This window comes from Mesoplodon mirus (assembly GCF_964341445.2).
Source record: "Mesoplodon mirus genome assembly, chromosome: 6".
Lineage (NCBI taxonomy): Eukaryota > Metazoa > Chordata > Mammalia > Artiodactyla > Ziphiidae > Mesoplodon > Mesoplodon mirus.
Genome location: NC_138982.1, coordinates 81,320,469 through 81,337,703, shown reverse-complemented (window position 1 = coordinate 81,337,703; position 17,235 = coordinate 81,320,469). Strand labels below are relative to the sequence as shown.

At 51.8% G+C, this 17,235-nt stretch overlaps 1 protein-coding gene across 1 annotated transcript; it reads left to right on the top strand.

Annotated features, from left to right (window-relative positions):
• Positions 1–7,645: 7,645 nt before the first annotated feature.
• On the top strand, positions 7,646–14,586 carry NR1I2 (nuclear receptor subfamily 1 group I member 2; the record flags this gene model as incomplete). Its single annotated transcript, XM_082624358.1, is given in 12 exon segments — positions 7,646–7,744; positions 7,746–7,800; positions 9,001–9,188; positions 10,029–10,059; positions 10,062–10,151; positions 10,154–10,290; positions 10,292–10,302; positions 12,337–12,467; positions 12,470–12,478; positions 12,680–12,796; positions 13,150–13,255; positions 14,442–14,586. Coding segments are annotated over 12 exon segments (1,119 nt in total).
• Between the last annotated feature and the right edge of the window lie 2,649 nt (positions 14,587–17,235).

The window sequence follows — 17,235 nt, the reverse complement described above, 5'->3', positions numbered from 1 at the left end:
GATGATTTGATATACATATACACTGTAGAACGATTACCAAGATCAAAATAATTAACACATCCATTCCCTCACAAAGGGAACAAAGTTAACTCCTGTGTATGTGTGTGGTAAGAATGCCTAAGATGTGCTCTCAACAACTTCCAAATAAATAACACAGTATTACTAGCTGTAGTCTCCATGCTGTACATTGCCACCATTCTTTCTGTTTCTGTGAGTTTGCCTACTCTAGGTACTTCATATAAGTGAAGTCATACAGCATTTGTCCTTTTGACGCTTATTTCACTTAGCATAATGTCCTTAAGTTTCATCCATGTTGTAGCATGTGACAGAATTACCTTCCTTTTCAAGACTGAAAATATTTCATTATGTATATACCATATTTTGTTTATCCCTTTATCTGTTGATGGATATTTTGGTTGCTTCTACCTGTTGACTGTTGTGAATAATGCTGTTGTGAACATGGGTGTGCAAATGTCTCTTCAAGACGCTGCTTTCAATCCTAAAGTAGAATTGCTAAACCATTTGGCAATCCTATTTTTAATTTTTTTGAGGAAACTCCATACTGTTTTCCATAGCGGCCACACCATTTTATATTCCCACTAGCAATACATAAGGGGTTCTAATTTCTCCACATCCTTGCTGTCACTTGTTATTTTGTTTTTGTGATAGCAGCCATCCTCATGGGTGTGAGGTGAGGTCTCGTGATTTTGATTTGCATTTCTCTAGTGATTAGTGCTATTGAGCAACTTTTCATGTGCTGGTGGGCAAGTGATGTTCTTTTCATAGAAAATGTTTACCGTGTATTTCATAGTCAAAATAAGTGATTTATCCTGTGCAATTTTCCAACCAGATGACTTCTTGGAAGGCAAAAGTGTTTACAGAGAATAAAATAGTCCACTCATTCCCTGCAAATAGCCCTACACCACACATGATTCTGTTTCTGCCTCTGTCTGCCAATTTCAGGAAGTTGTCCAGGTGGTTGGCTGGAGTGGCCCTGTGTAGAGGCATATGAGTGCCCCTGATTGCTCCACAGAGACTAGTCTGCACTGTCAAGGAGTGTTTTAAATCTCCACCTCAGGGTAATGACTACTCTGGTAGGAAAGAAAACAGTTTATGATTTACCTTGTTACTGATCTATTCCAACAATGTTTTGGTGTCCTCTGAATATGGCAATAGCCCAGCCAGTGGGCCCTTTAATTTGGCCCCGTCTGTATATCTGACATTCAGATTCACTAGGAGAGGATCTGAACGGGTCAGTGGATCCCTTGTCCCTGGGAGAGAGCCATTACACCACCCCTCACAGGCCCCAGGAAGCCTATGGACCCCTTGGTTCAGGAGCCACTCTGAGGGCAGCTCTGGGTGGGAGAAGCCTACTGAGCATCCTCCTCCTCCGGCAGGGTCAGGCTGGGCGCGTTTATGAGTCTCCTTCACAAGGACAGAGATGGAGGCTGTGAACACGAAAAGGTAACGCCATTTAGCCCCTCAGTAACTGTCTCACAAATGTCGGCATTTTACCTGACACATCCTGTCTTCCTTTGACGTGAGGGGAGGGGAGAGTAGCACTTTTTTCTCTCAAAAGCTTTCCTTGATCTCGTGCATTTCAAAATCCCAGAGCTCACTTTAAGTCCCACCTTGCTGCCAAAACCCACTCCTCCGGCTTCGGAGTTGCCAGAAGGAAGAGTGAGCCTCAATCATCGTCACTCGAGCAAGACGGAAGGGTTAACAGTACAGCAAGGAGGCCGGCGGGGTCAGCCGCAGGCCAGGCAGTCCCAGTCTGCCTGGTGCCTGATCCATGGAAGGGGCCTCTCTGAGGACTCGTTTTGCCACGTTTGTCAAGGCATTTGGGCCTGACGATGGCATCAACATGTAACACAGAGGAGACTGGGCAGCAAAGGCTCTGTTGGTCTGAGGTGTAAGCTCCCCTGTGTGGCTTAGTTTTATAGAGTGTGCGTGTGCGTGCGTGTGTGTGTGTGTGTGTGTGTGTGTGTTAGACATGTAGTTTTACAGGTGTTGTATAAATATATATACAAAGTACATATATATGTGTAGGTTGACAGGTACAACAGAACCAGAGCAGAGGTGGATTTAAGCTAATGAAGCTTAGGTTTCTGGGCCTTCACTTACGTGTGCTCCTCCCCACGTCATATGCTTTTGTAACCCTTTCAAAAGTAAGATATTTAACCACAGTTGTTTTAGATGATTTCTGCTCACTGTCATATTTTACCTGAAGTCAAGTGGGGATGGAATGGCCGTGGGCACGTCTGGGATCAGGCTAAGGGCAGTGAGCTGGGGACACACACAGTGTGGGCACACGGCTGCAGTTACTGAAGCAGAGCTGAGTTTCTGCTAGCTACGCAGCGTGGACGCAGTCCTGGGAATGGCCCACTCTGCCTGCTCGTCCACCGTCCTGACAGGAACGTGCAGGGCCTGGCTGTGTCACCACATCACCGCATCCTGTGGTGTCCAGCACAGGCTAAAGGAGGCGGTGGAGGTTTGAAATGTGTGGAGCCATTACTTAGTCTATGTTAAATTCTTCCAAATATGAAGACTTATATGAAAAAAGTCTTGATAGAGGTTTTCTTAAGTTGACAACAATCCTTGACGTAGTTGTGAAGCTGAAACTTTTCTCTAATATCATGGTAAAAAGCAAATTTTGATCAGCAGTGCTAGAGGAAAGACCTATCTTTCTGTTCTTTATATTACAAAATGACATTACAAAATCACTGTTTCACAAGGAATACAATTCACTTGCTACTGCTGTTGTAATGATATCAGAAACTGGTGGCTTAAACGGCACGAAATGGATTCTCTTACAGTTCTGGAGGCCCAAAGTCCAAAACAGTACCACTGTGCTAAAATCAAGGTGTCACCCAGACTGGTTCCTACAGGCAGGCTCAGGGGAGAACCCATTGCCTTTTCCAGCTTCTAGATGCCACCCACGTTCTTGGTCTCTTCTTCCATCTTCAAAGCCAGCAACGTAGCATCTGACCTCTTCCATCATCACATCTCTTTCTCTGAATAAACCCAGGGAAGCCTTTTAAGAACTCTGGTAATTAGATGGAGCCCACCTGGGTAACTCTGGGTAACTAATTCCCTCTCTCAAGGTCTGTAACCTCAATCACAGCTGCAAAGACCCTTTTGCCAATATAAGGAAACATATTCACATGTTCCGGGGATTAGGATGTGGATGTCATTGGGGGCCATTATTCGTCTCCCACAAGGAGACAATCAAGATATCATAGAGGAGTGTCAGGAAATTAATTAAAATGTTAGGCTATTTTTCTGGATTTCATGATGTTTGCTACTTGTCCTTTTTAGTATTTGTTATTTATTGTGATTTCTCTTCTCATTCTTCCTCACAAATACATATTCTCTTTGGTACCTAATTATGTATCTGCAACTTTGTACTCTTTTTTGTAAAGAAGCCTCCTCCAATTGTATAAGCCTCGGACCCCACACAAGCCGACACAGGGGCACCTCTACTCACCCACTGACTCAACTGAGAACTTGACGAAATCTCTCCCACCGCCAGCTGGGGAGAGTCTGCTGCTGGCCGGGGTGGGTGACCCGTGGGCTCACAGGCCAGCAGGGGAGCCAGGGAGTGCTAAGTGGAGCTGACTGGTGTCTCACAGTGACCCTCCTCCTGTCTGGGCCCTGGAGAGTCACTTTCCCAACAAATGCAGCACATGGACATGCCCTTAGGGCTGCCCAGAATGACATCTCTGCTAAATTTCAAAACCTAACAGGCAGCACCTTGGACCTCTCACTGGGCATCTTCTTTCTTGTACCTAAAGACAACCAATTCCCATGTCAATACCTGACTTCTGGCCCGTTGGCCTGGATGTAGCCACAGCACCGTTCCGGTGGTCTCTAAATACCTGAGTCCAAAGGTTACTAGCTGATGGCTTCCCATCCTCCTATTTCCACCCCCAGGCAAAGTCTTCCCAGCACCTTCCTTCTACTTCCCTTTCACATGTTCCTTCTGTAGTAGAGAAGCATGCATGTCACAATTTTTCTGATGTTTTCTGGTCTGGAGTCGAGATCAGCCACCTATCCCGTATCATTCATGCTGAGGGTGCTGCATCCCACAGCCTAATCCCCTGAGCAACAGGAAATCCCGGGTCCTGAAGCAGGGTCTCATTCAGCCTAGTTTAGGAACCTGAAATTGCTGAGTCCTCTCACAGCACCAGGCTCCCTTTGTGAGCCTCCTGTAACCTGTCACCCTTCTCTGCTGCTCCCAGCTCACCCCTGGGTTCCATCTAGTTCCCATCCTCGAGGATGCCTCTGCAGTCCTTTCCTTGCTCCCTTTTCACCCATGAAAGTAGCACCCTGTGCTACTCTCCTTTCTCCCCTCCCTCCCCACTCCGTTCCTCTCCTCTGCTCTCCGCCCCCCATCCCCCCCACCCGGGGATCCTTGTTCCTTCTACTGCAGAAACAATTCACATTTTCTTTAGAATCTACCCTCTTATCCTCTGGTCTCGGTACGCATCACTCTCCTTCCTTTCTTTCTCCCCAAGTTGGAATCTTCTCCCTGAACAGCATGCTCTCCACCCACAGTGGTTCCCTCTGGGCCGACTTCTGAGGGACACGTGCCTCTACAGTTCCGCCTCCACTTCTCTCCCTGCCAGATCAGCCTGTGGATGGACACAGATCAGCTGGTAACATCCCCAGAAAGGCACACTCTCCTCTTCCTTTTCATGCTGAAGGCCATGTTGGCCTCTTCCAGCAGGTTCCATTTATTTATGAGGATCCTGAGCACCAGAGAAGTTAGTGAGTAGAGAGAGTCAAAGGCCAGCAGCGGGGGCTAGGCTCTCTTGACAATGAGAGGACAGTACCTGCCACATCTCCAGCCCCAGGGAGCAAAATCCAAAGTCCTCTGACCTCCAGGTGACAGTAGGACAGCTGGGTCCTGTTGGGTCACAATCAGTCATTCCCATGTGTACCCCCGTGTATGTCATTCATGGAAGACCTCCCTTCTCCCTAATTTAATAGGAGACCTGGGACTTGAGCAAATGAAGTTACTGCATATATTTACATCAGCCTGGTCAGGCCACTGCTGCATGCACCCAGGACTCAGCCTTCAACAATGTCAATGATTTCTTAGGCAGCACACACTGTGGAACCATCCTGAATGTGCAGCCACCCCAAAGCTCTCCAAAGATCCTTTGCCAAAGCTGTTTTTTTTTTTTTTTAAAGGGCTTAGTAAAAGGCCCTGGCTGGTGAGAAACAAAAGAAAAAGCTCCAACATAAACAATGAGGAAAATACAAAGGCTAAGAACCACTGAATCTGCAGAAAACAGGCAGCATCAGCCCCAGAAAAACTGCAGGTCCTTTTAGTGGTATGGCCATCTGCTCACATGAGCCTCTGCTTAGAAAGTGAAGGATGTGGAATACAGATGGAGCCTCCCTGGAACTGGTCAAGAGCCAGTGGACTGACACATACTCCTCTGACTGTGAGAGAGAGGACCCACAGCTCTCCAGAGGGTGCAGGGCCAGATGCCTCTGGATGTGGCTGGAGTGACAGCAAAGTTCCTTGGTCCCTTGTGCTGTAACCAGCATTGAGATGGCAAGAATTAGGACCTTAGGGAATCACTTTCTTTACAAGAACAGAGAGCTACCTCAAAGGACTCACATGACATGGAGGGCTCTGTGTGAAATGAACTGCCTAGGAACAAGTCTGCACAGAAACGAAGGAGGTTTAATAAATGGTTTACCCACTCAGAAACGCAACTTGTGAAGGATGCAGCACAATGTTGAATTAAGAACACAGGTCTTGGGACTTCCCTGGTGGCACAGTGGTTAAGAATCCACCTGCCAATGCAGGGGACACGGGTTCGAGCCCTGGTCCGGGAAGATCCCACATGCCGCGGAGCAACTAAGCCCGTGCGCCACAACTACTGAGCCTGTACTCTAGAGCCCGCAAGCAACAACTGCTGACCCCTCGTGCCACAACTACTGAAGCCTGCGTGCCTACAGCCTGTGCTCCACAACAAGAGAAGCCACCGCAATGAGAAGCCTGTGTACTGCAATGAAGAGTAGCCCCTGCTCGCCGCAACTAGAGAAAGCCTACACAGCAACAAAGACCCAATGCAGCCAAATAATAAATAAATTAATTAATTAAAAAAAAAAAAAGAACACAGGTTTTGGAGTCAGACTGACATGGGTTCAAATTCTGGCTCCACCTCCTACTAGCTAAGCCATGTCAACTAATCACTCGCCCAAAGAGGGGGTGAGGATGTGTGCCCTCAGGGCAGGAAGCCCCAGTCACATATAAACACTGTTTATTAATTTATTCATTCATTTATTGATGGCTCTTCCTTGCTGAGAATTTATCCCATCTTTGGTATTCAGCCTAAATACTGGATTTTACAATTAATTATTTTTGCAAAGGCCTCACTGAAGAAGTATTTAACTTTCATGGAATTTAAGAGGCAATCATTTCCACCCTCTGCTGGCTAGATTTCACACATTCCCAAGCAGTGAGGAACAGGTGCAAACCTCAGAGTAAATACAGCTGGACTGAATTGAAACTACACAGCTAACTGGTCTTATTAAATTCACATGAAAGAGAGAGGTGGCTGGCACATACCAGTCACCTAGTCACTGTCATCTTCCTGCCCACAGGGCATCATTCTGTAAGGAGGGCTGATGTAAGAGTGGAATAGGATCAAGACTGGGGGTGTAGGCTGGCACCCCATCGACCCCAGTCCAGATCGACATCTAACAAAGCTCCAGGCCGTCTGTTTCCATGATCTCTTGCCAAGTGGCAAACCTCCCCCAAACTTACTAATTAAACCAACCACCATTTTATTTTCTGTCATGCTCCTGTGTGTTGACGGGGCTCTGCTGGGAGTTCTGCTCACACAGCATGGGTAGACACTTAGCTGGACTGGGACACGGGTTAGGCCATAAGAAGGTTAAGATCTCTAAAAGGCATCTACCCCCTTGTCTCCCTCCTGGCACAGCTATGCGGGGACGTGTGGGTGCAGTGCGCGCTCACTCCACTATTACGGGTCTCTGAACCTCTCTGTTCCCCTAGGTCCATCAGGAGAATCTGCTTTTCCAAGGGGGAAGCCTTTGTCCAGTGAGGTAGAAAGCCTCCCATAGTCTACCCGGTCCTCTGGCTGCCCCTGGCCCCCCAGTCTAGAATGGGGACTGGGGAAGGCAGGGAGCTTCTTTTGTCTCTTATGCTCCTGAGGACAGGTTTCCTCCGGCCCCCTCTTCCAAGAAGGAGAAATCCAGGAAGAGGCCGCCTCCACAGAAACCTGGGGGTGCCTGGGAGTGAGGGGGAAAAGGGCAGGGTGCGGGAAAGACCGAGGCTCGGCCTGGCACTGAAGCATCCCAGAAAGCGGCTCTGGCGCAGGCCCTGTTGGAAGAAGTGCCCACCTCCCGCATGAATGTTGCAGGACAGTCTCCTCCCCCGCTCCCCTCCTCCAGCCGGCTCCGGGGCCCCTGGGGAAGCCCAGCACCCACCGACAGAAGCCTGAAGAGCGTCCGCCTGTACCCCTCCTGTGGCCCCGACCCAACTCAGAGGCAAAGGCAGGGCCCACAGAGGGTGTGACTAGTGTCCGTGTCGGGAGGGGACTGGGAGCCAGGGTGCCCCACGCGGCCTACCTCTTGCTCTTTGTCCTCTCACAGCACAGCCATGAAACGCAACGCCCGGCTCTGGTGCCCGTTCCAGAAGGGCACCTACGAGATCACCCGGAAGACCCGGCGGCAGTGCCAGGCCTGCCGCCTGCCGCCGGCGCAAGTTCCTGGAGAGCGGCTGCAGGAAAGCCAGCACAGGCCGCGCAGGCGGGCGTGCGCACGTGAGCCCGAGCAGGCTCGGGCCGCGGGATACGTGCGAGCGCGTGCGCAGACGGGCGGCGTCGGCCTGAGGCCAGGTGCCTCTCCTAGAGGGGTGGAGGGGTGGAGCGCGTCTCCGTTCTCTGCTCTGGGAGGCCAGGTTCTCTCTGGCCAGGGTGGTGCCCGCCTCTCCCCTCTGTTGCGCTTGTGTGATTCATTTTGTTCCCTTCATAGTTCTTTAAGGCAACTTGGGGGTGGTGAATTGGGGACGGGAAGCTGGAGACGTGTGGCGTGCTATGACCCCCTGCCTTCCACCAGCTGCCCAGACCCGGCGTCCTCCGAGGAACTGTGTGCCGCCAGTGACAGGGGGGTTCTCATTTCCCCTGTCCAGCTTTGGTATAACTGTGCTCCCAGGGACTCTGAGATTAAAGCGCATGGGGAAAAGGCCGGAGGCTTCCAGAGCGTATTTCTCTCCATCAATCACAGAGGGACCCGAGACCTTGGGCAGCCTTTCAGGGGCCAAGTTCCTTGGGCATTTGGGCAGAGAGCCTTTCCTGCAGACCAGCAGTCCCTGCCGTCCCCACCCTGCCAGGATCCCCACAGCTTTGCTCTGCACACACAAGTGGGCCCCAGAAATCCATGGAAGAACCTAAGGCTACCGGCTACATAGGAAGTGGCTGGAGTCGATATTTCTTGCTAAGCAGTAGTCCCAGCTCTCTGGGGTCTTGGAGACCCAGAGATCTTGGGGGCCTCTGAGGAGTCTTGTTGGTATCTGATCCACCAGAAAAGAATCATCGGGTGCATTTATTGAACAACTATTATGTCCCAGGAGCTGTATTAGGCATTTCCTGTGCAGTGTCTGATCCTAACAGCAGTGTGAGGTGAGCACTGTCACTCCAGATTACCAAGAAGGAAACTGAAGGCAAGAGAGGTTAGGGAGCCTGTCAAGGTCACCACTAGAAAGTGGCAAAACCGTCACTCAAGCCAGTGCCTTAAGATCCAGAAGCCTGAGCAATTCCCATCGCTCCACGAAGTTGTCTTGAAGCCCACAGTCACAGGCAGCACACCCGTCCTTCCCCAAGTGTTTCTCCAGAGGAGCCCAGAGTCCTCGAGAGTCTGGAAAAAGGCAGGTTTCTTGTCACGAGCATGTCCCCGTCTGCTGCTGCTGCCCGAGCCCCTGCAGGTGCCTGAGGCTGCTCCTGGCTACCCCTGCAGTGATCATGTCTGACATGGCCGTGGAGCAGGAGCGGGCCTTGATCAGGAGGAAGAAGAGAGAACGGATTGGGACTCAGCCCCCTGGAGCCAAGGCTCTGACTGAAGAGCAGCAGATGATGATCAGGGAGTTGATAACCACTCAGATGAAAACCTCTGATGGCATCTTCACGCATTTCAAGAATTTCCGGGTATGAGGCTTTAGAGACGGCTCAGCTCCTGCGCTAGCTCCTCAGAACCCCAATCTCATTCCCAGCGGTTCTCAAAGAGTGGCCCCTGGACTTGCAGCAGCAGCATCTGGGAACTTGTAAGAAAGGCAAAATCTCAGATCATCCCCTATCTCCTGAATCAGAAACTTTGAGGTTGGGGCCCAGCAGTCTGTGCCTTGACAAGACCCCTCAGGTGATTCTGACTCATGCTCAGGTCAGGAACTCTGCTCTCTCCTTCCGCAGCAGGTAGAAATTGAGTCTGAGCCATAAATGGAGTTATGGACAGCTGAGTTGCCCCAGGGCTGCTGGCGTTCAGGGCTTTATGAGGACAGGGGCAGGACCTGCAGGGGGCATGACATTTGTGAACTGGTTTTACTGAACCAAGAAACTCTAGAGATCTCAGCAATGGTAGCCGTGTCTGATCCCAGTGCCCTCTTCCACCTGTGCTCACAGGTATCTCGGTGACCCGTCCAGCTCAGAGAACTGGTAGCCAGTGGCCTCCAAAGTCTGTTTCTTTCCATATTTAGCTCCCAGATCCTTTTCTCTGAGTTTCTGAGTGCAAGGTCAGGGATGCTTGGGACACACCCCTGACCAGGCAGGGATGTGAGGGACCATGAATTAATAGATCCACCTAATAGGAGAAGACCAAAAAGAAGGAACAAGTGCTGTGTGTGGAGGTGGGGTGTACACTCCTGCCACTGTGCAGCCACTCAGGGTGCAGCTGTGGCTGTGTGTGCCTGCCTGGGGCCTGTGTCAGAACCTGTTTGGGAGAATATATGCTGTCTCTTCTCTCTTCTCTCCCCCTTCTGGCTCATGTCCCAGCTGCCAGAGGTGTTTAGCAGTGCCCACAAGATGCGGAGTCTCTGCAGACTCAGTCAAATGAAGAAGCTGCCAAGTGGAGCAAGATCAGGGAAGATCTATGTTCAGTGAAGGTCTCCCTGCAGCTGCGGGGGAAGACGGCAGCATCTGGAACTACAAGCCCCCAGCCTACAATAGTGGGAAAGAGATCTCTTCCCTGTTGCCCCACATGGCTGACATGTCAACCTACATGTTCAAAGGCATCATCAACTTTGCCAAAGTCATTCTCCTATTTCAGGTAGGACACAGGGCCTGGGTGGATGGTGTGGAAAGGAGCAGGAAATGGCCAACAGGTTCAAATGGTCTGGGGTAGATTTCTCTGAATTTGGGGGACGTTGGTGCCAAAAGACCCTCCTTTACCTCTGCCCCCAGGCCACCTGGTCCTGCTGGGGAATGGAGCCCTCGCTGTCTGTATGGCTCATTAGCTTTGTGACTGCGGCCTGCCCTTTAACCTGTGTCTCAGCCTCCTCATCTGCTAGACAGGGGCTAATAATGCCTACCTTGCAGGGCCGTTGTGTGGAATAAGAAGCAATCTGGAAGAGCATTCATCACATACATGGTGGACGTTCAGAAAGTAATCCCCCTCCCCGTTTCCCCGCAAAGGGGCAGGAATCACAAGTTGACAGTTCAAGAGCAAAGGAAGAGTTGGAAGGAAAAGGAAGGAAGTCCAGAGGGAGCAGAAGGAAAGGGCCAGCAACAGACGTGGGGTCACTGGCAGTCTGCTGCCCAGAGAAGGCTGAGAAGGAGGACAAGGGGCCGGGACGCCCCAGAGCTAGGTGTGAAGGCAGCAGCCACTGGGCAACCGGGGTGAATGAGAGACCCTGGACCCTTCTGGTGTGGTGGTAACCACAGCCACACGATATGGAGCTTGTCAGGGCTGGAGATGGCACTGGGCGTGTCTTCCCTGGGGTCAGCCACTGGCCTTGCCAGGCCTGGGCAGGTGGAGCTGAATCACACATGAGGAGCCCTGATTTCATCCGCAGGCAGAGGGCAGGTTCTCTTCCAGGAGCCCACAGGTTGCCCTGTGGGTGACACGTAGGACTTATTTACTGGGGTGACGGTGGCCACAGGCTGCGGCAGAGAAGGTCAAGGGAGCAGGGAGAAAGGCCCCCTTCCACGCATAGACCTGGCAGATCCCCACCAACATCTCATGCCCCAGACCCTACCACCAGGGTGGGAGGCCACTCATTTCTTGTGACAACCAGTGTGGGGTACAACCACCCCAGGAGGCAGGAGTTGCTCTCACCTTCATTCCGCAGATAGAAAACCAAGGTTAAGGCATGTGCGCAGGATCGCAGCTAATCAGAGGGGCCAGCTTTGGAAGCAGAGTACAGCCTCCAGAGCCGGTCCCCTGCTGGCCCGGTCCTGGGCTGGGAGCTGGGCGGGGCGGGGGGCGGGTGAGGGCAGCAGCGGGGACACACGGAAGGAAAAGATCAAGTTCACGGCATTTGTGGCTCAACGCTGTGGATCTAAAAGAAGGGACTGAACTCCCGAGGAGACCAAAGCCAGGCAAAGGTCCTCCTGAAGAGCTCCCTCCTGGGTTTTCAGTTGGAATGCCTCCATCAGTGGGGAGATGGGGGCCCCTCTCAGGTGGGGAGGGATGTCAGTCTAACCGTGAATACTAGAGTCATCCACTGTGGCTGGGCCTGTGCTCAGTGCTGCGGGTGGAGCTCAGGGCATCCAGGCTGCCTGGAGAGAAACAGAAGAAACAGCAAATCCAAAACAGACAGCAGGAAGCAAATAGCCCCGCTGCATGGAACTCATGCTGGAGGACTGGCACTTGCAAAAGGACTGCAGTCTGGAAAGACCTCTAGGAGGCACAAGGACAGCTTGGCCCAAAGGACTAGCAGAGTCTACTTAAGTGAAGCCATAGGGGTACTCATTCCAAGTGGGGAAACCGAGGCAGAAAGCAGGAGGCCAGGGACCGGGAGCCAAGGCATCGGCTGGGGGGTCAGTGGCTGTGCAGGGAGTTGGAGGTGATGGGGCTAGGCTGTAAGGGCCTGGACACCAAGCTACATCAGCAGCGGAGAGTCCCTGAAGGTAGCAGGAGACCAGAGGAAGATGGCAGGGAGGAGGAATCTGCTTGCTGGATTGGGACAGGGAGAGACTGGAGGCAGTTTGAAGGCAACTGCAATAATCTGCAGGGGGAGGAGGAGCCCATCCTCCCTCTCCTCTTCACCACCCCCCCACCTGATTCTGGATTATGGGAGGGGGTGCTGACCTGCGGCAGGTTCCTAGGAAGCGGCATCTCTTCCTTATCCTTTGCTGTCAGGGACCTGCTCATCAAGGACCAGATCTCCCTGCTGAAGGCGGCCGCCTTTGAGCTGTGCCAGCTGAGATTCAACACGGTGTTCAATGCAGAGACCAGGACCTGGGAGTGTGGTCAGCTGTCCTACTGCTTGGAAACCCCGCAGGTGCCCGAGAGATGCCTGTCTGCCCGGCAGAGGGTGGGAAACAGCCGTGGAGGGAGGAGAGGAGCCATGCCAGGTTCCATGGGTCCTGGGACTGCAGGGCATAAGACTGGGCACCGGGAAAAAAGACCTTGGTAAGGGAAGTCTGGGTCTTGGGTCAGCTTCCTGAGAAGTTTACCCCTCCAGCCTGCACCCACCCTACAGGTGGCTTCCAGCAGCTTCTACTGGAGCCCGTACTGAAATTCCACTACATGCTGAAGAAGCTGCAGCTGCATAAGGAGGAGTATGTGCTGATGCAGGCCATCTCCCTTTTCTCTCCAGGTGATAACCCCACCTGTCCTACCTGGCTTCCCTGTGCCCCTCCCCCACCTCCCCAGGCTTGCTCACACCCCGTCGGCTTCAGCTGAGGGAGGCAGCAGCCGCTCCTTCCCCAGGGAAGGTCCCAACTGATGGCCTTGCCCTCCACTCACTGCTCAGCCAGCATGGGGACTCTGGCTGTTTTCTCCTAGGGTCAGAGGGGTGATGCAAAGCCCTCTTAGCGCCCCCCTCACTTCCTTGCCTGGGAATTCCTGGCTCTGGAAGGTGGTTGGCAATTTGTTCCCTCTGGGATGGACCAAGCTTGTCTTGGCCCCCATGGTCTTGCGGGGACCGTACCACCTTCTCCTCCCCACCAGACCCCCCGGGTGTGGGGCAGTGCCGCTTGCTGGACCAGCTGCAGGAGCGGTTTGCCATTACCCTGAAGGCCTACATCAAGTGCAGCCGGCCCGGGCCCGCCCACCGGCGAGCAGCAAGCAGAGAGGGTGTGAGGGGGTGTGAGCCCTGCTTCCAGGCCCCCGACTGTTCTGGGTCTCTCTGGGGGTGCAGACCACAGCTGCTCCTGGGGCAGCCTCTAATTACCAGGGCTTTGGGACCCTGCTTTGTGACCTCCACTGAGGGCTCCTGCCCAGTCGACCTAGAACAACTACTGTTTATTGAGAAGAGCCAGCCCTGGTGCCAAGCAGTTTTACATGCATATCACCTTTCATCTTGAAAACAGCCCCATGCAGTGGGTGCCATCATATCCTGTAAAGGACTGGGGGCTCCGGGCAACCGACCCAGGTCCCACCCCAGGCAGGTGGGGTCTGGAGATGGATCCTTGCGGGCCAAGTCTACAGCCCACACCCTTGAGCACTACCTACCTAACCACCTCCCAGGACAAACAACAGATAATGGGGTGGGAGACTCCTTAGTTAGTTCTGGTCACAACCTGAAGGAGGAAGGCTGCTCAGGGCTTAACCGGATAGAGGCTACCACCCCTTCGCTGGGCCTCAGCAGCCCTGTGACCTGGTGCCAGGTCCCGGGCTGGACGGGGGAAGGCCAGCACTGGGTGTGCTGGTGCGAACATAAAACCTCAAGTCCTTACTTGACCTGCTGCGGCTGGCTTTCGAGCTTGGCCTCCTGGGACGCTGGGGGTGGCCGTGTCTTGCTTTGCTCGGTCCTCCCCTGTACGGAGCCAGGAGGCATCATGGGGAAACTGTGCCACGAGCTGTGTCTCAGACACCAGATCCCAGGCTAGATCCGGGGAGGGGCGGCTGCCTGCGGCCCGTGCCTCCACACCTACTCCACCCCATCTTGACCCCCGTCCATCAGCCACGGCAGTGATGTCCCCCCGGAATGACCTATTCACATGGTGCCTGCAATGCCTGGTTTTCCCACGGACGTCCCTGTGTACAGGGACTCAAGCCCAGAGGAGGAGGTGCGAGTGGGAAGGGTGGGTCCACGCCTGCAGGGCCCAGGCTGTTCTGCTCCCTCATCTGCAGGCTGAAAGGGAAGCTTCAGGAATTCAGCCAAGCCTTGTCTCTTTCTTGGCTGACCTGTGAGATGAGATGAAAACCCTCAAATGTGTTCAATTTCAGAGGGGCCCCAGTGTTGGTGGGTGGGCGCAGGGCGGGCCACACCCCCAACCCTTCCCCTGACTGGCCGGCAGGTTCCTGTTCCTGAAGATCACGGCTATGCTAACCGAGCTCCGCAGCATCAACGTTCAGCACACCCAGCGGCTGCTGCGCATCCAGGACATTCACCCCTTCGCTACCCAACTCACGCAGAAGTTGTTCAGCTTCACAAATGGCTGAGTGGCCGCCCCATGGCAGTCAGAGCCAGAGCCCTGGGAGCCAGAGCCACCACTCCTGGGGCCACACAGACAGACACTGACAATGCCGGGCAGGTCCTGCCTCTCCAGGGAACTCACAAAGACAGCTGTGAGGGTGGCAGGCTAGCATTCCTCAGCCCCCAGCTCAGCCTGGGGAGAGCCAAGCCCCCTAGAGCCTTACATGAAGAGTATGCTGGCCCCTTGGTCAGGCCTATCGAGAGGCGAGGGCACCTTCCCCTTAGAAAAGGCCCCGGGTCTGGGGATCTAGTATCATGGTGGGAGAGGGGATAGGGGATACGGTGCCTGGGGCTGGGGCATCTGAGGGTCTATGCCCACACCCAAGTTCATTAGCTTCTTGGGTATTTTCACTGCTACGTCTGCTACCCGTCTCCCACTCGCCAGCCGTTCCCAACCCACAGCCTCCTGTCCTGAGTTGCTCCGTGGGTTTCAGGCCTGTGTCCACCAGCAGGTGCATTAGCGTCTGAGGGAGTCTTTTAGAGAGAGGCCAGAAGGCCTGCACCAAATGTCACAAGCTTGTCATTACCTGTCTCTGTGTTTATTCTTCCCTCCTTCTGGGCACCTCATTCTGTGTCTCTGCATCCATTAAAACACATCATTAAGCACCAACAATGTGCAACCTGCTGTGGGGAATACATGCTGACTGACATGGATACTGACCTCGAAGGGGTTATACATGTGTGTGACTTGGTGCAGGTCTGCTTCACAACCGACCTGGGGCTGGGTGGCTCCTGAGGCTGGAACGCTGAAGGCTCTGTGACGAGGCTGTACTGACGGCACTTAATAAATGTGTTCCTGTTTACACACCTGTTTTCAGAGCTGAAGAGTATGAAAGTGTCTGCTTTGTTTGTAACCACTCTGAGTAAAAATGTTGCTGCATTTTTCGAAAATTACATTTTAACTAACTTTATATAGGGCATCCCACACCTAAGAACCAGGCTTAGCAAATATGATCCTGTGGTTAATGTCAAATCAAGGCAAGAGGACTTCAATAATTAACTTTTGGCTAGATTTAAGCCTTTTTTGGCCTTCCTTTCTGGGGGAAAAAAGAAATGGGGTGGTGAAATAGAGATATTATATATTTGTATATATTTCTAAATTTTTAATTATTTTACTATTGCCCTTTACATATCTGAAGACTGTTGGCGTGAGAACATAAAAATGCATTATTTGAGCTTCCCTGGTGGCACAGTGGTTAAAAATCCGCCTGCCAATGCAGGGGACACAGGTTCGAGCCCTGGTCCAGGAAGATCCCACATGCCGCGGAGTGACTAAGCCTGTGTGCCACAATTACTGAGCCCGTGTGCTGCAACTACTGAAGCCCGCGCACCTAGAGACCATGCTCCGCAACAAAAGAAGCCACCGCAATGAGAAGCCCGTGCATCGCAGCAAAGAGTAGCCCCCGCTTGCCGCAACTAGAGAAAGCCCGCGCACAGCAACGAAGACCCAACGGAGCCAAAAATAAATAAATAAAATATATTCATTAAAAAAATGCATAATTTAACTTGGTTTGCTCATAATTGTCCTATATAAAAATTTAAAGTAAGTGATTTAAAATGTAGTAATTAATTTTAAATGGTTAATATTTTGATGCAAATGAAGCTACAAGTTAACTGAATTTTAAGAAACAGATATAGTCTTAGCTTTTACCATTTTACAGGAAGGCCAAACTTGGAGAACATAAGTCATTGAGACTATAAATCAAAGCAAACAAACATAATCTCTGCCATCCCTCCAGCCTCTTCTGCATCAAGGGGACACAGAATGTACTCATTTTTAGAAAAGAAACTGAGGGGGAAGGAGCTCCTGTTTCCAAACACAATGAATGCAGATTTTGCCCCCAGTAATTGTCTAATTATACTCATTTGGAAATATAAATGTCATTTAACTGTATTCATATATACATCTCTTCTTTCCCATTGAAATAATTTTGAGTGTGCTATTCACTCAAGAGCCTGAAATGGTTGTTAAACGTAGACTACGGTAAGGTGAGAGCAAGGTGAGATTAAGGTGGGAGGTAAACTCTCATCTCCCAGTATTGATTTTAAAAACACCTGGGCAGTTTCACAAACATTGAATTGATATGTACATATGAATTACGTATAGTATAAAACCTAAGTGCAGTCCAAGCGCAGTTAAGATACAATGTTAGATGCACCGAAGAGCTCACACTGGATACTTCCTTTCAGCAGCTTTGTGCATCTCCAGTTTATAGGGCTAGGAGCCAGATTCAACTTTCCTACTCTCAAACATTTTAATTTCCCTATAGTCCCTTCCCTGAGCCCTTGAGCAGTTGAACTAAATGTCAGTTTCTAGGCATCCCTGTGGCCCCCATTCTTTTCCTAGGTCTTGCTTCAGTCAGGTGAGGATGGAGTCAGTCTCCAAAGCTCAGGAGAAAAGCCCTTCTAAATAAGTTACTGCTTACCTTCCGGCTGCCCTGTTAGAGCCCTCCGCCACCAATCTCTACCTGGCCCGGACTTTAAGGATCCAGTTAAAGCCTTGACATCAACAACTCTTGTGGGAAGGCCCAGGGTGTCCTCTCCTTTCTGGAGCAGAGGACGTAAAGAGAAACATACATTTAATGGACCATCCCTTCCCAGCTTCTGACAACTTG